The sequence below is a fragment of the Talpa occidentalis genome, unplaced genomic scaffold (assembly GCF_014898055.3).
Source record: "Talpa occidentalis isolate TD23 unplaced genomic scaffold, MPIMG_talOcc4v2.1 talOcc4.13, whole genome shotgun sequence".
Lineage (NCBI taxonomy): Eukaryota > Metazoa > Chordata > Mammalia > Eulipotyphla > Talpidae > Talpa > Talpa occidentalis.
The window spans coordinates 38,399,640-38,424,275 of record NW_023601322.1 but is presented as its reverse complement, the minus strand read 5'-3'; the positions used below and the strand labels follow the sequence as shown (position 1 = coordinate 38,424,275).

General features: G+C 37.2%; 1 protein-coding gene across 9 annotated transcripts in view; it reads right to left on the bottom strand.

The window, feature by feature from the left end:
- Positions 1 to 314: 314 nt before the first annotated feature.
- The window catches only part of OSBPL1A (oxysterol binding protein like 1A), a 192,341-nt gene continuing 168,019 nt past the window's right edge, over positions 315 to 24,636 (bottom strand). For all 9 annotated transcript variants that reach the window (XM_054694131.1, XM_054694128.1, XM_037508727.2 and 6 more), the window contains 10 exons: positions 19,467 to 19,601; positions 18,427 to 18,524; positions 16,776 to 16,958; positions 12,434 to 12,541; positions 11,190 to 11,279; positions 10,555 to 10,681; positions 8,124 to 8,240; positions 7,461 to 7,584; positions 6,031 to 6,121; positions 315 to 1,516 (listed from right to left, as the gene is read on the bottom strand). In XM_054694131.1, the coding sequence (XP_054550106.1) occupies positions 1,414 to 1,516; positions 6,031 to 6,121; positions 7,461 to 7,584; positions 8,124 to 8,240; positions 10,555 to 10,681; positions 11,190 to 11,279; positions 12,434 to 12,541; positions 16,776 to 16,958; positions 18,427 to 18,524; positions 19,467 to 19,601 (1,176 nt within the window). In that variant the 3' untranslated portion in view covers positions 315 to 1,413. The remainder of the gene's footprint in view (positions 1,517 to 6,030; positions 6,122 to 7,460; positions 7,585 to 8,123; positions 8,241 to 10,554; positions 10,682 to 11,189; positions 11,280 to 12,433; positions 12,542 to 16,775; positions 16,959 to 18,426; positions 18,525 to 19,466; positions 19,602 to 24,636) is intronic.

Sequence of the window (24,636 nt, the reverse complement as noted above, 5' to 3'; positions counted from 1 at the left end):
ACTCTCTATACATAGTAAAACTAAAAAATTAACTGTTCCCATGCCAGTCTTCAAATCACAAGTTTTCGAGGCAGATGTTCCCACTTGATAATTTATTTGGCATTCACACTAAACAGAGTAGCACCTCACTACAATAATAAGCACCTTACTAAGTGCTAACTGCCTACTTAACACAGGTTAAGTAGCTGGTTAGCTCTTTGGCCCTAGAGACAGTGGCACCCCACAAATTTCTTTGTAAGGACACTTGGTAATTTAGGGTAGTATCAAGTGGCAACATTAGTCTGTTTGAAAGTTTAAAAGAAACCACACTTTCTGGGAATATTCTAAAGCCTTTATTTAGCATTGGATTAATTAATTAAAACACTTCTTAACTTTAAGACAGCAATTAAAATAATTTACTGGCAGCTACTTAAGGACCCTCGGGGCACTATATCTCAGTCTGTGGTTGGGTGGATAAATATAAGATTAATATACCCCGATTAAAGGGGCAATGCTAGTACTGTACAGTAGGTCTCCATACATATTTAAAGTACAAGGAGCCTTGCTAACTTGAAATGCACAAGACCTCCTTTGATATAGTTTGATACTTATAATACATATATGAGTGCAACTTAATTTCTCTGGTGGTATTTGCTGTTGAAAGTTGAAGCATTTAAAAGGGTATTTCATTATGTAACAATGGCGATTAAAATCTATTTCTAGGGCATTTTTGTAAATCACTAGATTTCATACATATTTTCAATTCAAATGTACAATTTACCTTTTAATTCTAATGACACTGATTATACAAAATTGTAAAGTAAACTCAGAGCGGTAAATAAGCAAATAAAATACCTTTTCCAGTTTAATTCTTCAGAGTTTTCAAATCAGGAATACTTATTCTGAATAGTGACACAATTTTTCCTTTTTGGAGGTGGGAAGTGGTAAGGTTGAGAGGATTAGTATAAACAGAAGCTGTCTTATCATTGTAGCCTTCTCTACATTTTAGCACATAAAACACTGTATAGAATTCTAAACATTTCAAAGTTACATCTAAAACATTCAAGCATTACAGCATAAAAATATTTAAAATAACTTGATTCGGAATCACTAATTTCATAAAGCTAATGTTACATTTAGGTATAAACCTTCAGTAAATATGGCAATAGCAACCATAAAAAGCATATTCATCGGCAGTTTCTCTTACTACTATATAAAATAGTATTCCCAAGTATATTTGGATAGTAAAATTATCCATTTTTTCCTAAGGCTTTCATCACCAAATTCACCTTTTGTCCTACTTTTGTTGGTTGAAATGCAAGTTATTCATGAGTGATTTTTCATTTTTGAAAAGATGAAAAGAAACCAAGGAGAAAAAATTTAAAACATAGTTTAAGACTTATTTATAGATTAAAGCCCTGACTAGTCTGTATTTTAGTAAATGTCAGGCAAATTGAAGTAGTTTCTGTCCCAATAGTTGCCAGAGTAAAGCCAGTCCTGGGCTCCATTGTAGGGATTAGGACCTTGATGGAACCACCTGTTTAAAGAGAAATGACAAGATTAATGGGGACAATCTGAAATCACAACTTTTTGCTGCTTTACTAGCTCACAGCATTTCCCTACTGCAGCAATTCACTTCATTTTCTGAGTTTGGGGTTTTCAAAGAGACTTGAGAGAAGTGATACTGATTTTAGGAGTTTGATGTAACCTTCCAAAAGTTATAATGATACCGCACAAAAAAATTATGGATTTCCACAATACTTAGCAATAGCACTTTCACAGAAGTAAGATCTTTTGTCTAGCAGGCTTAGAAAATATATTTCTCCATTTTATTCTCTAGTCTCATTCTTTAACTTCCGTTAAAAGGCATTCTTTAACACAGTTAGGAATTAGGACAAGAGAGTTAACTTTTTACAACATACCTATAGTAATGTGGAAAAAAGTTGGCTCAGAGTAAATAAATGTCCCTTCCCCAAACTCTTAAAACTCCAGAGAAGATGAATAGCTTGTCCAATATCAAATTAAAGCTTTATTTAATAGTTTGATTTTAAAGACTATCCCTGTTCAAATATACTACACTAGAAGATAAATATAGCATGATCCATAATCTACTAAAATTATTCCAAATCTTCTTGGATCTCATTTTTTTCCCATGCTAATATGGATTTTTTAAATTACATCTAGTTTTTAACATCTTAATCCATCTAATTCTGGAAAATGCTGCCCTAATCATCATCTTGCCCTTTAAAAAACATGCCACCCATTTCCAATAGCCGTAGCTTGCTTTAGGATAATTAAAATATTGCTTAAAAGGTTCACCCATTTGTGTGACATTTTCTAAATATGATTTCCTTTTCAGATTAACATTTATGAAAAAAGTTTTCAATGCCTGTCATTCTTTCCAGAGTAAATTGCTTCTAAAAATATTTAAACAAACCTAACCTTACTTGTTAAATCCCAATGTTCTTATTATCACTAGAGTAGCACTAAAAACTGTAAGAGAGAAAATATACTTTCAGATTGGACAATTCCTTAAAAGTATTATAAATGTGCACTACTCCAAATTTTCTAGAATATTATATAATTTCTTAATTTGGCTTTTAGGGCTTTTCCCTAATTAGAAAATTTAAGTCTACTTAAAATGATTAAGAGGTAGTATTCAGAGTTAGAAAACCAAACAAGAAATAAATTAAGGAACTAAATATTTGGTCAAGGTCACAAAATTTTTGTCTAATATGAAGTATGTAGTTATACTCCTTGGGGTCTCAAAAGTCCAAGCAGTAAAATCACCTCTGTAGTCAGGCTTAGCAAAGTCAACCACATCAGAAAAACAGGCAAATCAAAACCAAGGTCATCAAAAGTTATATTAAATATTAACCAAGCCTCAGGCCCTGTGGCATAGGATTTCTTCCATATAAAATGGAGAGCAGGGAAAAGCCAAAGTTGCCAGGAGACATTTCACAGAAAGGTAAATTTAATAGCAAAGAATGTTTTCTCGTTCATATATAAGCAAAGGTCTCTAAAGACCAGGTCTGCAGGCCTCCCTTGGATGAGCCCTTGTTCCTGAGGAGATTGCAAACAAAGCGCAAAAGTTGAGCGTGTCAGAGATGATGGTGTGAAGCAAAGGATTAGGGTTTCTTTAACTTCTAGTTCTAATTTTGAGCACTCACGTCTGGTAATATACACCCCCCAACCCCATTCAAAAAAGTTTAACTTCTAAAGTCTTTAATTTTTAAGAACTTTTTTAAAAATTCATGGGCAATAGGAAATAAGAGGTTGGGATATCTTTGCTATATCTTTCCAATGTCTTTGAGTCTACAGAGTCCATGGGTCTATATCAATAACATATTCTATAAAATATTCTGCAGAATGCTCATACTGTAGGGGGAGGCAATGTGATCAATTATTTTGCCTCAGCACCTACCTTCTTCTTTAAGACCTGTCTCTCAATACTCCTCCACTTCCTCCACATATCCCACTTTAAAGTCTGCATACTCCTCTAGGAAAACAGGTCAGGATCAAAAGTAGCCATTTTCTACTCATCATTACTTTTCCGGGAAATGCAAATCAAAACCACAATGGTATACCACCGCGCACCTATGAGAATGGCCCATATCAAAAAGACTAGAAACAAATGTTGACAAGGGTATGGAGAAAAAGAAAACCTTCTTACACCATTAGGAAGAATTTAAAATACTGAAGCTCCTATGAAAAACAATATGGAGGATTCCCAAAATATTAAAAACAGATTGTCCATAGGATCTAGCAATTCCACTCCTAGGTACCTACTGGAAGAATGCAAATAACTAGTTCAAAGGGATAGATGCACTCCTATGTTCACTACAGCATCATTTACAGTATTCAAGCTATGGGAACAACTTAAGTCCCCAACAACAGAAGAGTAGATAGGTATATATACACAACAGAATGCCACTCAGATATACAAAAAGATGAAATCTTGCCATTTGCAACAGTATAGATGAGCTGCAGGGAATTGTGCTAAGTGAAGTTAAAAGAAAAAGACAGATGTTGGATGATTTCACTCATGTGGAATATGAAGTAACAGACAAATGAAAACAAGCCCTAGAAATAGGACTGCAGAAGTGAGGCTCCCAGAAGGGTAGGTGAGGAGTGGGAAGTCTAGGGGATAGGGTGGAGGATTATGGGTAATTTGGTGTTGGGTGTGGTGGGGCAACATACATCTGAAGAGGTGTGAACCCAGTCCCCTAAGTCACATAAAGTGTTGTAAACCCATGTTACCTCAATACAAAATAATAGCCATTTTCATTAGCAGGGACCACAGTTTAGAGCCTGAAAAATCCTGAAATCTGATCTTCAAGTGAGTAAGGCAAATACTATTAGAAATGCCAGTACTTTAGGCCAAAGAACTTACGTCAGATGATAAATTTCTGGGTTTGACTTTTATGAGGGTTCATGAGTGCTACCTAGCAGAAAATGTCCCTTCACGAAAGTGCCTCCGTCCCTGTCTCTTCTCAAACTGAACCAAGCTATTCAAAAAGACCACGAGGCAAAAGAACCAAGTCAGTGAACTTGCAATCTTATTACCACCACTAGGAAAGTGCTCAAAGCACATAGTCTTTTGACAAAGGGATGGCAGGATCGTCGGAAAGATCAGCATAATCACATAAGAACTACTGATGCTAAGTGAAGACAGCTATGGAAGAAAGCATACGTAAGGCTCCAAATTATGCATCACAAATCTGGTCTCTACTTGTTATTTTAAAATAGTTTTTAAGAGCTGTTGGATGCTCGGTGCTTTCTGGGTACAAAAATCATCTGCACTCAGAGGCCTGACAGCAAATTTCTTAGTGAATATTTTGCTTTCATTATGTACCTGAAAATATGACCAGAAAATTAAGTTACAAATCAAAAATATAGTACAAAAATGGGATTTCTGTAAAAGAGACTAGAACAGTGATAAAAATGGATCAGATCTTTTCAAAAGTGATCACAGTACAGCAATGTGGCCTCACCTGCAGGACTGGTGTTAGGGGGCTGGGAGACCTTAGTCATATGTCTGCCCCTTCCTAGCTGCATGCTCTTGAATAAGTCCTCAAAATGAAATCCATCACCATTTGCTTTCCTCCAGTACAAGGAGGTATCTAGCCTGGATGGTTTCAAACTGTATTCCACAGAGTCCGAGGGTGCAGGAGTGAGGGTGGGAGAAGCAGGGGAGTGGCTGAAGCCCTGCCCTTGGCAACCATGGCAGCTTTGATGCATGTGTTCTAGACTTCCATATTCTTTGTGTGTTCATTGGCAAAACGGATGTTGAGGATGACAAAACAGTGAAAAGCCAATAGACTAGATAACCTCTAATGTCACTTCCAGTTATAAAAATTACTTTTCTGAGAGGAAAAAGAACTCCTAAATACCTACTAAAATGCTTTTCAATAACTCTGAACTATGAGACAATGGTTTCTGTTTTGGTATACAAATATAGACAATGTTTTTATTCTATTCCTACTTATAAAAGATACTATTACTCAATATAAGTGACTACTAAGTACTTTCTGATTCTTTAAAATTTTTTTTTAAAACTTAGAAATTTTATCTCATTTTTTATTGCGGAATGGAATTCAAGATACTACTTTATATAAAATGTATTTCCATTACATGTCAAAACCTTTGTGTTTGTAAAAGTAGCAGCACTGTCTAAATACACTTGATACAGGATGGATGTATAAACAAAACAGCCCTGTGGTTTTCTCAACTAATGAGTGGCTCTATTTCCATGCTAACTCTAATTTGGGATTTTGATTTTGCTAAACAAGGAAGAAAGATAGTTTGCTTAACTGACATTGACTTGAGAAGATTGTATGGGAGTATTTTAACCCTAATTTCCAAATACTTTTCTTTCTGTCACATGTAACTCTTTCAGCCTGAATATTTAGTCACTAGAAGTAACTCTCAGCCTGGGAACAACCTGGCAGGGCGTATGTCCGACCTTCCTTGGCAGTTCACCATGTCTGACAACCCCGTCTCCCCCCACAGCAGCCCGTCTTAGGGCTCAGCCCTGAAAGTGCCACACACCTTGTCTTCCAGTCCTCTTCTGACTTTGACCTGTTTTTGCGAGCTGTTCTTTGTTTTTCCTCAAGCCGTTTTTTTTCCTCACTAGCTTGATCTAAAATAAGAACATCAATGAAAAATAGTTATTCTATAATAGAGACCATCAGGTATAGTGCTAAGCACTAGAAGTTTATGGAGAAGCACCACCCGAAAGTATGGCATGATTTGCATTTTAATAGAACACAAACACCACAGCAGAACATCAAGTTAAAATATTAACACCTAAGTAAGTAATAGGAAAAGCTGGCAGTCAAGATCTAGTCACTGTCTTCCTACAGCCTATATCCTTAAGAACCATTTACCAAAATGGGTCTGCTTATTCTTCTGATGGTCAAAAAAATTATGTTAAAATGCTTCAATGAAGGGCCTCCCCTGGTGGCGCAGGCAGTTCAGCACCGCACTGTGGAGATGTCTGCAGCCTCTGCAGCAACGGTTCGATCCCGGCCGGCCGGCGAGGGTCCCACATGGTGCAGCAGACCTCTCCTGTAGCGCCCGCTGCTCCCCTCAGCAGTGTATTTCGTCTGTCTGCCTGTTCTGTTCCCTGCTCTGTCTCTGGTGAATCCTCTCACCCTCCAGCGTATCTGGCCTGTACCCTGGTTCTTGTATAAATAAATCTTTAAAAAAAATGCTTCAATGAAAAATTAAGTGGAAAAAAACAGAATAATTTTCTTTCTTTTATTTTTTTTTTCTAAATTCTTAGTGAGACCTCACAGGGCTCCTTAAAATTACATTCATAAGAAATTTAAAAAAAAAAAAATTCCAAAACCCTTATGCACTGTCTGATCATCCAAAGACAGTATCAGAGAAGGTAGAGTAAGATTTCCCAGTTGTGGCACCACTGACAGTGGCCTGGATGATTTTTTGTGGGTGGGCATTCTGTGTGCAGTTAGCAGCTTCCCAGGAGTGACAACCAAAGTCTCCAGACATTACTACATGTCTCCTGAGGAAAAACTGCCTCCCCCGCTTTGAGAACCAGTGAATTAGAAGAAATTTAACACCACAAGATAAAAATGCTATAATTAGTCAAGGAGAGGACAAGCTCTTCTTCATGGCTCACAAGTAGACATTTAAATTCTGAAATCTATAATGAAATAATCAATGAGAATACAGTTTAAAACTGATGCAGATGCTGATATTTTCTCCTATCTCCTTCTGACATATAAAATCAGCCTCTGGCCATATGTAATACATTATCAGGGAATATCAATAAAATATAAGCATCAGCTAATAAAGTCTATCTCATAGTTCCAAATTGAAAACAAGTTACTGAGTTAAAATTAATTCTAACTCAAAAATCTCTATGAAAGACTTGGTGAACAATCACTAGGAATAAAACAAACCATCATTCTCAAAGACATTAATTTTCAGTGGAAGTACCATCAACTACTATTTACCTATTTCTCCATTTTCCATGGCTCTGATATCAGGCCGCAACCTGCAGTCTGTCTTAGGAATAACACTCTCCATTTCCTTGTCTACTTCATTCAAGACCATTGCAAAGCTAGTAAAATTATACATCTGGAAAAAAACCACACACACAAAATGTTAAAATTAACATGTTCAAATTAACAGTAGGACTGATATGACCTGACCGCCCCCTTCTTTTGGTGACAATTATGGCTGGCCTTTCTCAGGGCACGTATCTAAATGTTTTCTCTGAAGTCTGTGCCACCCACAGGTATTTGTTTCAAAGAAATCTTGAAGAAGACCTTGCAGGATACATATCCCCTATCGCTGCTAACTTTCAGTAGATATAAGCAAAAGCCAACGTTCTATTCTTGAAAAAAAAAAAATATTAGTAGTTGGATCTGGGAGGCCTATACCATATAGGTTATATCACTTTTTATTTAGCAAGAGTCAGCCTAATAATTACCACTAAATAATTATTAAAGAAGCCACCAAAAGTCCCACCCTAAACATCATCCCCAGCCAGATGACAGCAGAGGGACAGGCAAGCAGCATTTTTGTGACGACCTGCCCACTTGTCCTGTACGTGCTGGGGGCTTAGCCCTATTGAACAGAAACAGTGAGGCCACATTCAGTAGGCCCAGGCTCACCTGGGCAGAATTGGGAGGCCGTGGGGCTATTCGCCACAGGAGAACACTTCCAGGGATAACAAATACACTTTCAGAGTCTGGCATTGGCATTTCATCTGACTCTTCAGAGGAGCTCACCTATATGAGCCAACAGATGAACAAAATTAACATGTTTTAAAAGGAGTATACTTCCAATTTGTAAAATAACAACCATTAATCACACACCTCTAGAATGTATACCACCCGAGGGCTGGGCACCGTGCTTTTCTCATTCTTAGATCCTTACCTTTCATCACAGGATAGGGAGTCAATAAAAACCTGTGGAATGACTATGTGCTACGAGTCTCGTGAGCTTTATGTGTGTGACACTTTGTATTACCAGTATTCAAGGCATCAGCATCCTCGCTCTTTAGTGTTTTGATCTTTTAAAAAATCCTATTTTTAAGACAAAGTAACTCATTTGACTATTTACTAGATTATGAGAACAAGAAAGGATTAAATTCTTAAGGACATTAAATTTATCAACAATACAAAACCAAAAGGGAGCCAGCAAGCATTTGATAAAAAGACAATTTAAGAAGACATTTGGCTAAAAAAAGGAAAGTAACAATTCCTTTAGCTACCCCTTGCCCCCAATAGGCCAGAGTTATCCTAGGAGCTCTCTCAATGGGTAATCCTTACACAATGAATTTCTGTGCATGTATCACCAGCTTCACATATAAAGAACTGAAGCCTTTTGGAGCGTAATACTCCCAATATCACACAATTATCAAACCTAGGACTACTAAGGAAAATACTCTCAGGAACATACAGTATAAACAGCAGGAGCAAAGGGATGACAACATAGATGACGACAGACTTTTCACAGCATCTGAATATGTTCAGAAACATCAGCCCTCTGTGGACATCAGATGCCCCGGAAGGAGAGACACTTGGCAAGCAGTGAAGGTGTGAGGACAAACGCTAAGTAGTATGTGTGAGGCCACTTCTCTGCACATATGGAACTGGGATTAATGGGACATGGAGGCCGTATTATGGAATTCTACCTACGTCCCTTGTTGCCATCACTCCCCTGTGAAAAGCACATTTGTTGCTGAGATTGTCTTTGCTTATCTGCCTCCTACTGGCCAGAGCTGCTCCTGAGGAGACCATGTCAGGGCTCTAGGACCTGGAATACTTCCTTCCCAGCCCCATTAGTGTCATAACTGCTGTGGAAAAGTGTGAGTCTCCTCAAATAAGCAGGCAGGCAACATGGGCTGTGAGGAGGAGGGCAGAATTTTGCACACAGAGATGAAGGGAAACAAAAAAGGAAAAAAAATCCAAAGCCACAGGAAAGCGGTACATTCTCATCATTTAATAGAACACTTTTCATCTCAGAACTCTTAGCACCATGGCATGGTTAACGTGATTTACAAAGAAAGTCACTAATAATCACACCTTCTGTTTTTGAGGAAGATTAGGGCTTCTTAAACTTTCATATGTGCTAGAATCACCCTAAAAGCACCAAATTCAGGAGGTCTGAGCTGGGCCTGCGGCTGCAAGCTCTCAGGTGATGAGTAGTCCACCCATGTGCATTGAGCAAAAAGGACTTTATGAGTCTGTAATATGAACTGATACTATTCTGAGCTTTTTACATTTGTCAACTCAATTGAGAGGTAGGTGTTATTCTTCTCCCCACCTTAGAGGTGAAAGCACTAAGGCAGAGAGAAGGTGAGAAATCTAAGACTATTCCACTCACCAGTGTTGGAGATATGATTCTAGTCCAGAGTCTGTGCTCTTAACCATGACACTAATTATTGGAAAGTAATCAGTTCTCAATTATTTCCTGTCCAAACAGGCACAGTATTTCTTTAGCTCTCAGCTCTTTTGCTGGAAAAAAGAAGTGAGTCTGGCGAATGTTAGTGCCTTCTTGGGGCCCTGCAACAAGAAACTATGTGCATCTTGTGTGGAAAATTCTATCATGCCATTAACTGCCCCACAGGAAAGAAAGTTCAGTAAGAGAGGACAGCAGTCCAGTAATGACTCCCTAACTACAATGGTCTAAACTTCAGTGATTTAGTGCTTGCCAAGAGGCCAAGAAAAATACTAATATGGAAGAGATAAATTTGGAGGTATTTTTAAATATTATGATCGCAACTTCTAATACACATAAACAGAAAGGAGGAAAAATTTGTCTAAGATGAACTCCAGCTTTCCAAAACTATGAATTCTATCAAGCCCCAATTATGCATGCAGCTACAAAAGTGGCATACATCCAGATGCTAGCTAAGATTGTGTTGAACATTCACTAGTAAGACAGATTATCTTTTCACTAACTTCGAGAAAAAAATACATGCATTAGCAACAAGAAAAGAAAGAGCCAACTGTAACCCAACAGCAGGCCACCTCCTGGAGAATCAGCACAAATTGAAGGCTCTATGATTCCTCCCATACCCCTTTACAGGATGGTCACCTGTTTGCTGTTCTTTTTCTCTTCAGTATTTCTCTTGTCATTTTTTTTGTAAGCCTCAAAAGTGGCAGGGTCAACACTGTATAAACACTCAGTCCACTTCCCATAGAGGGCACAGAGCTTCTTTTTGCTGTCAAGAGAAATTGCTATTTAGTCAACAATTAAACCAGCGTTTTGTTGTAACCTAACCAAATTCTTTACAGGAAAAGATATTGCATATAGCAATTTGCAGCAACATGGATGGCGCTGGAAGGGATCATGCTCAGCGAAATAAGCCAGAAAGAAAAAGAAAAATACCAGATGGTCTCACTCATAGCAGGAATCTAGAAAACTTAAATAAGGGACCAGGAAAAAGAATAACTATAAGAAAGAAAATATCAAAATCAACAGACAACTATGAACCAGAGACACTCTATGCGGGGTAGGGAGCAGGGAGGGGAGGGATTGGGGTCAAAATAAGGGGGTTGCAATTGTATGGGGAATATAAAAATAAAATTTATTAAAAAAAAAAAAAGATCTTGTATATAGACCAAAGATTTTCCCCCTCATCTTTCCTAAGTTATGGAAAACTTTACTATTGATATTTTACCCAGTGAATGACATCTATACCATTCAATATTTAAAAATGGAAACTTTACCTTTTATCTTGAATGTAGCCTTCAACTTTGTGTAATTCCTTACCAAAAAGGCCACATGGCTTAAAATTCAGCACACATTTGTCCCCAGTCCTATGAAAGAGGTATTAAGCTCAGATTACTATTCAACAGGTAAGAGGCAGTAGAGAATAATGACGATGATCACCTTTCTAGCAGCTGCTGTTTAACACTTTTCTAATACATGCCAACCTCCAGAAATTACCGTAATTCCTTCTTAATTAGTAGTGGGCTCACCATGAAGAAAAGGAAGGCAAGGTGCATGAAGAGTAAGTGACTTGCTCCATAGAATGAATGTCTGTGTCCTCCCCCTTCCCCCAGTCACATCCTGAAGCCCTGATCCCCAGATGATTGTTGTTGGCCATTACGTCATGTGGGCAGATGAACGGGATTAGTGGCCTTATAAGCAGAGACAAGTGAGATGCTCTCTCTCTGCCAGGAGAGGATACAATGAGAAAGTGCCCATGAGCAAACCAGGAAGGGACCCTGACCAGACATATATCTGACAACACCCTCATCTTAGATTTCTCAGCCTCCAGAATGGTGAGAAGTAAATTTCCATTGTAAAGCCACCCTGTCCATACTGATGAGAGCCTGAGTTGACGAAGACACCTGTCTAAGGCCAAGTAGGATTTAAGCTTAACTCTTTTTTTTTTTTTTTTTTTTAAACTTTTTTTTTTTTTTTTTTTTTTTATAGAGGCATGTTTTTATTTATTTATTTATTTGTTTGTTTGTTCGTTTGTTTCGTTTATACATGCACTGGGTACAGTCAGAAGCACGGGAGGGTGAGAGAATTCACCAGAGCCAGAGCAGGGAGCAGAGCAGGCAGAAGGACCGAAGTACACTGCTGAGGGGAGCAGCGGGCGGCAGGAGAGGTCTGCACGCCATGTGGGACCCTCCTCCGGTGGCCGGGGAGCAGCCGGGGATCGAACCGGCGCTGCAGAGGCTGCGGGCAGCTTCGCAACCCAGCGCTCAACCACTGCGCCACTGGGGAGGCCCTAAGCTTAACTCTTAACTTTTATGTTCCTCCCACTTAACTCCCCTGTGTGAATACTGCAAACAGTCTTCTCTGATAAATTCTGTTCAGTAAATGGATAGGTTTCTATTTACTCAAGAGTTATTGGCTTAGTTCTTAAATTATCATCAGACCATTCACACTTAAAAAAAATGGAGTGCCCTGGAACAGTATGACAACCAAAAGGAGAGATAAGTATTTGAAGGTGTCTTACTTGTGATTTGTGATTTCCACATTGCCGTACTGCTCAATCCAGAGTTTACCCACAATGATATTATGTACACAGCAGGTAGGATTTGTCCAGGTGTATGCTTCATTGTGCCTAGAAAGCAACAACCAGGAAAATAACTGAGAAATTCTTTTGTTTAAAAAGTGCATTTGTCTCAAACGCCATTACTCATAATAAGTCAGACTGCTGGTGATAACTAAGCTCCAAGATTTTAAATACTCTACTGGTGTGCAACAGGTGTCAGCTGACTACTCTGTTTCTTAAAAGGAGGCAAAAGTTAAGGAAAAATGACACTCCCACCAAATCCTGCATAAACTACATGCAGTCATTTTAAACATTCGAAAGTTAGGTGAAAACAAAGAATTAAGAGGGAGAAAATAAAAACGAAGATCCATTTAATACTTCCCAAAGTGCTCTATAGATCACTAAAAGGAAAAACTCTTTTACAGGTCTCCCCACTATCTTTTCCGGGTATGCAAATGATACCACCAATGATTTATATAGGAAAATTCTAAAGTCATCGAGACTCCAAAAATAACCTACTAAATCACACCAAATAGGAAAGTTCTACTTTCAGATAGTATGTAAAACCTATTTGTGAAACATCCAATTTTACATACCCTTTGTTTTTGAAAGTATCTGTTTTATATTCTTCGCACTTGTATCATTTGGACCCTTATTTTTAAATTTACAAAGTTTACATATACAGTTCTATGTGTTTTAATGCAGTTATAGATCTGGTACCACCACAATCAGCATACAGAAAAATTTCACCACCATTCAAAAGATTCACACTTGCTGCTACTGTATAGTCAAACCCTTCCTCATCCATAATCTCAGAATTTCTGACTCAACCCTACTCCCTAAACAAGCAATTTGTTACCCATTCCAATCCCTTTGCCTTTCAAAGACATCAGATAAATGGGATGATATAAGATGGTAGCTTTTGAATTGGGCTTCTTCAATGCGTATAATGCATTTTAAATTCTGCATCAATACTTTATTCTTATTGCTGAGTAGTAGCCTACTACACAGATATGTCATCATTTAATTATTCAGGTAAGGAAGGATATTTGGGTTGCTTACAGTTTGGGGTGATCATGACGACTAACTGCTGTAAGTACACGTGTACAGGTTTTTGTGAGAATGTAAGTTTTCACTCAATCTCTAAATACCTAGGAATGGAACTGCTGAGTCATAAAATAAACACATGGACAACTTTATAAGAAACTTCCAAACAATTATCCAAAGTGGCTCAACCATCCGGACCCCCACCAATAATGACATCTCTAGTGGCTCTGCATACACACCAGCACTTGGGATTGTCCGTTTTTAAATGTTTTGATTTTAGCCATTCTAATAGGTGTGCAATATTTCCTTGCTGTGATTTTAGTTTTGTATTTCTTAAATGACTAATGCTGTTGAACACTTTTTCATGTGCTTGTCATCCATCTATCTCTTTTGATGAAATACCTGCCCACACTTTTTGCTCAATTTCTTATTGCATTGTTTTCTTATTTTTGAATTTTGAGTTTTATATTTCCTAAGACCACATATGATTTGCAAATGATTTTTACCTGTCTACAGCTTGTCTCATTCTCTGAGCATTGTTTTTCATGGAGCAAATGTTTTATTTTGATAAAAACTAATTTATCAATTTTGGTTTTTTTTTTTTTTTTGAATTGTGCTTTGCGATTGTATCTATAAGACATCTTTGCCTAAGCCAAGGTCATACATTTGTTTCCATATTTTCTTCCAAAAGCTTTAGAGTTACATATTTTAGTATAGTAGCTATGAGTTGTTTTTATATAAGATATGAGGTATAAGTTGAGGTACATTTTTTAACAAAGATGTCCAATTGTTCCCATACCATTTGTGGAAAGGATTTTCCCATTTCACTGAATTGCTTTTGTGTCTTTGTGAAAAATCAATTGGCTGTATCTCAGTGGATAAATTTCTGGACTCTCTCCTATCGTCCACTGATGTGTCCATCCTTTGGCTAATACTGCACTTTCTTGATTACAATACTCTTAGTATTAAAGTAATGTGAGTCAGTCAATTCCATTCTTTTCAAAATTGTGTCGGCTATTAATGTGGCCTTATAAATTTTAGGGTCAACTTCTCTATCTATTATAAATCATCTTGGGACTTTTAGTTGGATTGTGTTAATGTAGACTGCTTGTAGCTCAATTAGAGGAGAACTGATGCCTAAATAGATGAAGGTTTCCAACACAGGATATCTCTCCAATACCCAGATATTCTTTGATTACTTTCAACATACTTTGTAGTTTTTAGCATACAGACTCTGTACCTATTTTATCATCTTCATTCTATTAAGTTTTTCCTAATAATTCTCTTTTTATTTTTATTATATGTATATATTATTTATTATATTTTTCAGTACTAAGATTTCCAAAAATACTTCCATTTCTTTGCTAAAGTGTCTTTCTATTCCTTTTGAATGTCTATCTTTACCCCAAGGAACATAGTTATAATAGCTGATTTAAAGTCTCTGATTTAAATTTCAATATCTGAGTCATCTTGGGGTTAGGGTATACTATTTTCTCCACTGTGAGTTGTTGAGATTTTCCTATTTCACTGTATGTCAAATAATTTTGAATCATATTTCAGACATCTGAATAGTATGAGACTCTAGGTGCTTTTTAATCTTCTGGAGAATATTGACTTTTATTTTCTTTTAGTAGGTAATTAACATAATTTCAGTCAACAAGTCCTGACCCATGTTCTCTAGCCTTTGTTTTCATTGCCAGTTTAATTTTCAAAGCCTTTGTAAGTAATATTTAGATGTACCCCTCTGTAGTCAGCTGAGGTACTGGGCTCTGGTCTACACAGCATTTCAGATCTCAAGGTCTTCAGTGTGCTATTTCAGGTCATTTCACTGCACGACCCTCAGAGTAAGATTAGGAAATCACACATAGCTTAGCAGGATCGTGTTCTCTAGTTACCGCCTCTGTGGTTTTCACTTCACTCTTGGGTCCCAGAGGATCTTTCCTCGGGGGCATTAGCCAGGAAGCCGGGGTTTTTAGCCTCTCTTCTCTGGCTTGTAATTCTCACAACTGGGTCTGTCTGGGGCAAAGATGTGAGAAAAAAGTAACAGGAATACTTCCCCCCACTCTCTGGACAACAGGAGACCCTTTATTCAGCTCCTCTGGCCAACAGGAAGAATTTTTTCTGAGTTCTGGGTACTTCTATGCCCCAACTGCTGCCACCAGCACTACAGCAATGTAACTGTGGATCCTGGAGCTCGCTTTACAAGACAGGAAGAGAAACAAAGGACTGACTCTGCTCTCTACAGCCTGCAAGAGTTTCCTTTTAGGTGCCATAACTATAAAGAGAAAGCTTCTCAGAATTTTTTGTCTCTACTGTTTAGTTCGAGGATTTGGGCTGCTCTAAGTCAGGAGATATTATAGGGTAGGAAGAAGAAAACTAAGAAACTCATTGCCATATGGGTCTTCAGGTTTATTTCTCTCTCATATGGCCCTGCTGCTATTTAATTTTTAGAACCTCAGATAGTTGCTTTATGTCTTCTTTCCATGTTTTCAGTTGTATCAGCAGAAAAGACAGGCTACAGTGTGCTTACTCTATCTTAACTAGAACTGGAATTATCTTTGAATTTTTTTTTCTACTGCAAAAGAAGGTAGGTTCTATCATACCTAATGTCTAAAATGTGCCATATAGGGCCTCCCCGGTGGCGCAGCGGTTGAGCGCTGGGTTGTGAAGCTGCCCACAGCCTCTGCAGCGCCGGTTCGATCCCCGGCTGCTTCCTGGCCACTGGAGGAGGGTCCCGCATGGCGCGCAGACCTCTCCTGCCGCCCTCTGCTCCCCTCAGCAGTGTACTTCGGTCCTTCTGCCTACTCTGCTCCCTGCTCTAGCTCTGGTGAATTCTCTCACCCTCCCGTGCTTCTGACTGTACCCAGTGCATGTATAAACAAAACAAACAAACAAACAAACAAATAAATAAAACATGCCTCTATAATAAATAAATAAAAATAAAAAAAAATAAATTGTGCCATATAATTATTTCAATATTCTCAAAGTGAATTCATTTTGGAAGATGGCTAAACAAAACATTATCACCATCATCTATAGAAAATTTGTTTCATAAGTACTGTCAGAGTGACCAACTCCATTCTATTTTTAAGTAAAACCCAAAACAATAGTCAACAACCAGGTTAAGACTCTTTAGACACACCCAGATTGATTGACAATGGCTTTTGCCATGTTTCTCACACCTTATAAAAGCTGTTTATCTCCCACTTTTGAATAACAAGGTCTAGAAGAGTATAATGGACTGACAGCAACTTACTCAAGAAGCTCCAAGGTGATGGTTCCTTTGGGTTCTGCTTCTACGCTCTTACCCCAGAATTTCAGTTTGGGATAAATTGAGCCATGAAAGATGAAGTCATTGTTTAATCCTTCAGCATGAAATGCGCTGATAGGTGGGTGATGACTGACCTGCTCGGAGATGAGTCTGAAACCAAGGTCATCTCTTAAGATAAAAAAAGATATAATTAATTCTAATTATGGAATGTGTACATGGTCATTCGAGTTAAAAAATAAATGTAAGAAGTATTAAAGAAAGTGGTTTGACAAGTCAACAATTCTTTGTTATCCCGATGCAAGAACAACTTTGCATATGAGGAATTGTACAGATGTAACAAAACTACTAGAGCCAATGCTGTTATAATTCCAGCTACTTGGACACAGTACAATAAAGAACACCCACATCAATTTAGGTGATTTGCACGAAATACTATACACGTGAATTTAAAACTTAATATTCCATTCATATTAAGATTAAGATAATGGATACATGTGTCATTAGGGGACAGATGAAGTCAAAACCTGTGCAGAGAAGAGGAAGATTCAGAAAAACTAAAGCCAAATGAATTCCCTGATTATGTGTATATATATATACACACACACACACACACACTGGAATACTATTCAGCAAAAGAGAGAGAGAGAGAGAGAGAGAATGCCATTCAGCAACATGGATGGAGCTAGAAGGGATTATGCTAAGTGAAATAAGTCAGAAAGATAAAAGAAAAATATCAGATGGTTTCACTTATAGGAGGAGTACAGGGGAACCAAATAAGGGATCAGGAAAAAAAAAATAATAATAAAAAGCACAACAAAACAAAACTAATTAGACAACTATACATCAGAGACATTCTGCAGGAGAGGGGGAGGGAGAGGGATCAAAATGAGGGTGGGAAGACCACAAGGGACTAAGGTGATGGTGTACGAATTGGTGGTGGAAATTCTATGGGGACTATACCTAATGTAAAATATATACAAACAAAGAAATTAATTAAAAAAAAAAAAAAGAAGCAGGCTACAGCAGGCAACAGAACTGTACTTGAAGATGCAGTCATTGTCTCCATGCCAGAAGTACAAATTTATGCTAATATACCTTACATGGCTATAAAAAACTGATGTCTTAAGATGTGATGATAGTAATTAATCACACATGATCAGGGATACTGAAATCCTCATAATTACTTCACTTTATGTGTGTTGCAGTATTTTTTGACAGACTGTAAAATAATAAATAACAGGTGTGGAGTGGGAAGAAAGGGTAGCAGGGGTCCAGTGGACTGTTGGGGAGGGTAAGTTGGTACTTTGTGCTGGGCATGGTATGGTAACATATATCTGAAGAGGTCTGAAGCTGGAATCCTAAAACATACACAATGCAGCAAATTGTTATCTCAACAAAAACAACTGAAATTAAAAAAAATATTGTCAATAGTTAAAATTTTTATCTATTGGTATATCATTAAATTTATAAATGAATTTGAATATTATAACAAGTATGATAGACATCAAAATTGTTAATTTGCTCCAATCATACAAAATTGCTGGTGATATTCAAAAATATTTTTCCCTTTTTCACCTGAAAAGCTATATATTATGCAAATTCAACAACCCATCTGGAATAGAGTGAAAGTTCTTACCGAACTAACTCGTAAGTCTCCCCCAGAAGTGGATTGAAAGGCTTTCCAGTGCGTTCCCACTGGGAAGCAACAGCAGACACAGCGAATGCAGCTACACACTGTGGGTCAGACCATTAGCAGAAGTTAAAAATAGCCTCACTTGCTCCTCATTCTTTCAGGAACTGAAATTTTGCAAAAGGCAGTAATTTACCAGATTATTTTGAGGAGTTTAACTGCTTTGGATTTTTAATATGGTCTAGCAGCTTCATACAGAAACTGGATGTTCAGAATGAAAATAATTCTGAGTCTTTTCCTATAGTGTCAGTCCCAAATGTGGTTTTTATAATACTCAGAGTGCTACAAATTCTCTCAAGAACTTTAAAAAACCCTCAAACCCAAAATTACTTTTGATTCCTTTAAAATTTCTAATATGTACGACAAGCACCTTTGGGATAGGGGAGAAGAGATAAAATTCAATAAATTCACATTAGGCCAAACAAGGCAGAACAGAAAGTTTCCACTTAGAATGCCTGCAGTTGTTTGAGGCAGAACAATGTATCTACTATGCCCTACTTGTATCTAGCCCATCCTCAGAAAGCACAATTCCTTGTAGTCTTTTGTTTTAAGTTATAGTAGAGTATATATATACATTTACATACACATGTAAGCATCAAACATACTGATTTGTGTGTGTGTGTTCATTCCTTTTTAGAAGCACCCTTCTGAGAGTTAAAGGAGAATTGTTGAAACCCTCTACCCCAGCACATGCTCCTTTCTAAAATGTAGGCTCAGACAGAAACAGCTCAATAACATCCAGATTTGGTAATGGACCCAATCTCTTGAAATTCTCATTAGTCTTTCCACTATGGCAACACTCTGCCTAAAGGACAGGCAGGGGAAGGAACACAGAATACTCCCAACATGCTGACTGAGTTTTAGTAAATTTCCCCGAACTCCTAATTACCTTAACTCTAATTATATAAGGGTAGGGGCAGAGAAGGGGAGGAGGCAAAAAAAGTCCCAAATATTTAAGCCCTTTCCAGTGCTTGCTTGGCACATACCTGCATCCTTTCCACAGGATCAGAAAACGAGCTGGCCTTGTGGATGAGGTATGTATGCTCCATATATTCAGTGAGTCGCTGGAGGAAGCTCAAAGGCTCATTAAATATAACTGGCATTGTGATCTTGGATAGTTCCTATTTTTAAAAAGAAAATAGAAACTCTTATGTCAAATATAAATTTTATATATATATATATATATATATATATATATATAGCAAACTTATATGCAGCTATCTTTATATGCCATGTTCCTGGAAAGGAAGTAACAGAAAGTAGCAACCCATGATATTTAATATTAATTCAATTTCATAAGTGTTCCCATAACACCAAATAATATGGTATATGTTGTTCAAGGCCTTGAAGGAAACACAGAGGGTAGCCAAACATTTTCCTTGACTTCAAGGAGCTCAAGGTGAGCATGGGATAATGACTATTAATAAGACTGACTTGGATCAGAATTAGGATATAGAATATAAGGTTAAAGGGAATATAAAAAAAAAATCATAGCATGTTAAGAATATATCATTTTTGTGGGTAATTTTCCAGAAGAGGTTTCTGACTACTTTCAGCTGACAATATTGACATTTCTAAATTTAAATTCTATCTGCCAAAATGACACAATCACAACGGGCTTTCAAAATCATGTTAATGATAATGAGTTGAACTGCAACCTTTCAACTTTGTTTACTAAATCCCACCAGCAACTGTCACGAAAACCTTTAAAAACTCACTATGAAACACACTTATCTTAGTAGTCTAAGGAATATCCTGATGATCTTCCCAACTTTCTAACTACCATTATTTACCGATCCTGTGATAATCGGGCCTAAAGTCTCAGGGTCAGATGAATATTCCCAGAATGCCATCCAGGTTAAATGTCATATGTCTTAGCTCTTTTTCCACTTAAACATGTACATTCTCATTTATTGACACAATTTGAAAAAATGTAATGTTCACTACAACAAAGGAACATTAAAAAAAATAAGTTCATACAAAACCATAAAATGCTGTGGAACATTGAGAGATTTGCAACGGCTCAAGCTAATTAAAAGAACTGCAGTTTTATTGCTGCCTCCATGGGAAGACAAGGGAGAACCAGAAATTTATCTACAGAGAAGGTTCTATTATATATACCCTGAGATTTCATCCAATGCAGAAGTTCACTATTGGGGCCAAGTCAAGAAAACTGTAACTACTAAGATTTGTCTAATTGAGATTTCCCAAACCCTATTTTACTTAAAAATATTTCCTTTTCTTTTCTACAAAAATTAATAGGGGAATATATAACTCTCAGTATAAAATTTTACAGAGCAATAAAATCATGAAAATGCTGCTCTCCCCAGAAGCAAAGCACTATCAACAGTTTGGTATACACACTGTATCTATACACACATACACATGTGTATAGTCACAGATATCTTATTTTTATTACATGAAATGATTCACTTTATGTACAGACCCATGACTTGTTTTTATTTTTTTCACTTTTACTGTGTTGAATGCCATGTCAAATGGAGGTCTTACATGCAAGTCAGGACTATGACCAGGAAAATCTTTGCTGGTTTCCTCATTAATAACATGGCACTAATCTAACAGTATCAACCACAAAGCACTGTCAGAAGTCTAAATTTGAAAAACACTTAGATCAGTTCTGGGCACTTAGTCAATGTTATATGCATTTATTAAATACAACAAAAATCTCTATGTATATACACCAATCTTCTTATAGAACAAGGGAATATACAGCTTTAAAGTCCATTTCTCTATGTAGATTCACGGCTCAAAGTATACTCATTTAAAATCCTTACAGCTACTACCAAATTAAATGTCTCCCCAAAAGGATTTACCAATTTATGATCCCATGGTGCTGCCTGAGCATCAGTTCTTCTTTTAATGTGAAAGGGAGGAGTAAAAAGGCACACCTTAGAGATACTTCAGATTTGGTTCCAAACCACAGCAATAAAATGAATATCGTAATAAGAAAATCATATGAAATTTTTTTTTAAGATTTATTTATTTATTTATACAAGCATTGGGTATAGTCAGAAGTGTGGGAGGGTGAGAGAATTCACCAGAGCCAGAGCAGGGAACAGAACAGGCAGACTGACAAAATACACTGCTGAGGGAAGCAGTGGGCGGGGCAGGGGAGGTCTGTCACTCCATGTGGGACCCTTGCGGTGGCTGCCGGGGATCGAACCTGTGCTGCAGAGGCTGTGGGCAACTTCGCAGCCCAGTGCTCAACCGCTGCGCCACCAGGGGAGGCCCTCATATGAATTTTGAAAAATTTCTCAATGAATATGAGAGTTATGTTTATTCTATACTGTAATCTGTTAAGTGCCTGTAGCATTATGTCTAAAAAAGCCAATGTATACAACTTAGTACTAAAACTAATAAAAAATACTTTATGGCTAAAAAATGCCAACCATCATTTGAGCCTTCAGGGCGTCCTAATCTTCTTGCTGGTGGAGAGTCTTGTAAAAACACATTATCTTGAGGTTCAATAAAACCAAATATAATAAAATGAGGTATGCATTTACTGCCAATCTGTTTAGTTAGGTTCAATCTTTACTCATATGTATTTAATTGAAGAACACTCTAAGTCATGCATACCTCTAGTATGAAGATGAAAAAAGTAAAATAACTATTGTTATTTTGATTGTTAATGAATATACAATGTAAAATATGTAAATTGTGATATCAACAACAAAATGAGGGAAGAGGATAAAAATAGAGCTATCATATTAAAATATAAGATGTTATGTTTTGTGTCTGCTCAAAAAGCACAAAGCAAAACCTGTAGTAGATATGCAAAAGATAAAAAGAAAGGAATCAAAGCTTATCACTAAAGAATATCATCAAATCACAATAGAAAAAAACAAAAAATAAAACAATTACAAAACCAGAAACAATTTTTAAAATGGTAAAAGTTCATGTTTATCAGTAACTACGTTAAATGCAAATGAACTAAATTCTCCAATCAAAAGACACAGAGTGACTGAATGGATTAAATAATATGACCCAGCTATAGGCTGTCTACAAGGGACTCACCTCGCATGTAAGGACACACATAGACCTAAAGTGAAGGAATGGAGAAAGGGAAACCAAATGAAATCAAGAATAGTTGTATTACATGATATGCACATCAAAGACATCTTTACAGACACATCACCCAAAGCAGTGATAGTGAAGGCAAAGATAAACAGCTGGGACTACATCAAATTAAAGAGCTTCTGTACAGCAAAAGAGACAATAACCAAAACAAAGAGAAACCCCACAGACTGGGAGAACATTTTTGCACCCAACACTAATGATAAAGGACTGATCACAAAAATCTACAAAGAGCTGATGAGACTCAACAAAAACAAAGAAAATAATCCTATCAAAAAATGGGCAGAAGAGCTAAAAAGAAACTTCTCTGAAGAGGAAATACAGGCATATGAAAAAATGTTCAACATCACTTGTCATCAGGGAAATGCAAATTAAAACTACAATGAGATACCATCTTACACCAGTGAGAATGGCACATATTAAAAAAAAATAGCAACAACAAATGTTGGCGAGGTTGTGGAGAAAAAGGAACTCTCCTGCACTGCTGGTGGGAGTGCAAACTGGTCCAACCACTATGGAGAGCTGTGTGGAGATTTCTTGACCTACTAAACATAGAGCTTCCATATGATCCAGCAATTCCACTCCTAGGTATTTACCCAAAGGACACAGAAACATCAATTCCAAAGAGTACCTGCACCCCTATGTTTACAGCAGCACTATTTACAATAGCTAAGCTTTGGAAACAACCCAAATGCCCAAAAATAGATGACTGGATCAAGAAGATGTGGTACATATACACCATGGAATATTACTCAGCATTCAAAAAAAAAATAAACACATGCAATTTGCAGCAACATGGATGGCGCTGGAAGGGATCATGATCAGCGAAATAAGCCATTAAGAAAAAGAAAAATACCGGATGGTCTCACTCATAGCAGGAATCCAGAAAACTTAAATAAGGGACCAGGAAAAAGAATAACTATAAGAAAGAAAATATCAAAATCAACAAACAACTATGAACCAGAGACACTCTATGGGGGGGTTGGGGGGCAAGGAGGGATTGGGATCAAAATAAGGGGGTTGCAATTGTATGGGGAATATAAAAATAAAATTTAAATTAAAAAAAGAATAGTTGTATTAGACAAAACAGACTAAGTCAAAAATTAACAAGAGACAAAGTCACTATATAATGAAAAAGGGGTCAATTCATTACAAAGTTGTAATGGTTGTGTTTAGGCTCTCAACACAGGAATTCCTGAATATATACAGACACTCACGGACCTGAAGGGACAAACAGGCAGCAAAACAGTAACAGAAGCCTGTTTTCAACACTGTATAGATCATCCAGACGGACTACAGATACATGCAGGGTACTCCGTCTAACAGCAGCAGAACACAAACTTTCCCGGAGTACTCATGAACATTCTCCAGGATATATCACATGTCAGGTCACAGAACAAGTCTTACTAAATTTAAGAAGACTGAAATCATATCAAGCATATATTCTAGGTATGAAACTAGAAATAAATTATAAGAAAACTGGGAAATTCAGAAATATGTGGCAACTATCATGCTCCTAAACAACCAATGGGTAAAGAAGAAAATTAAAAAAATTAGTAAATATCTTGAGATTAAAAAAAAAAAGTGGAAATACAACACAACTCATAGGTTGCAGTAGAAGAAGTTCTAAGGGAGATTTACATTTCCTACATTAAAAAAAAAAAGAAAGATCTCAAATAAACTTTACACCTCAAAGAACTAGAAAAAGAACAAGCTAAGCCCCAAATTAGAAGAAAATAATAAAAATTTGAGTAGAAATAGAGACATAAGACAAGAGAAAAGATCAATACAATTAAGAACAGATCTTTGTAAAAATAATAAAATATAGACAAGACTTTACCCTCACCAAGAGAAAAAAAAGAAGGGATTCACATAAAATTGGAGGGGTCTCCCTGGTGGCGCAAGGGGTTAAGATGCAGCACTATGGAGCAATCTGCAGCCACTGCAGCATGACTTTGGCTCCCCCAAGCCAGCATGACTTTGGCTCCCCCAACCATGTGGTGACCCACATGGCACAGCAGACCTCTCCTGTCTCACCCACTGCTCCCCTCAGCAGTGTAT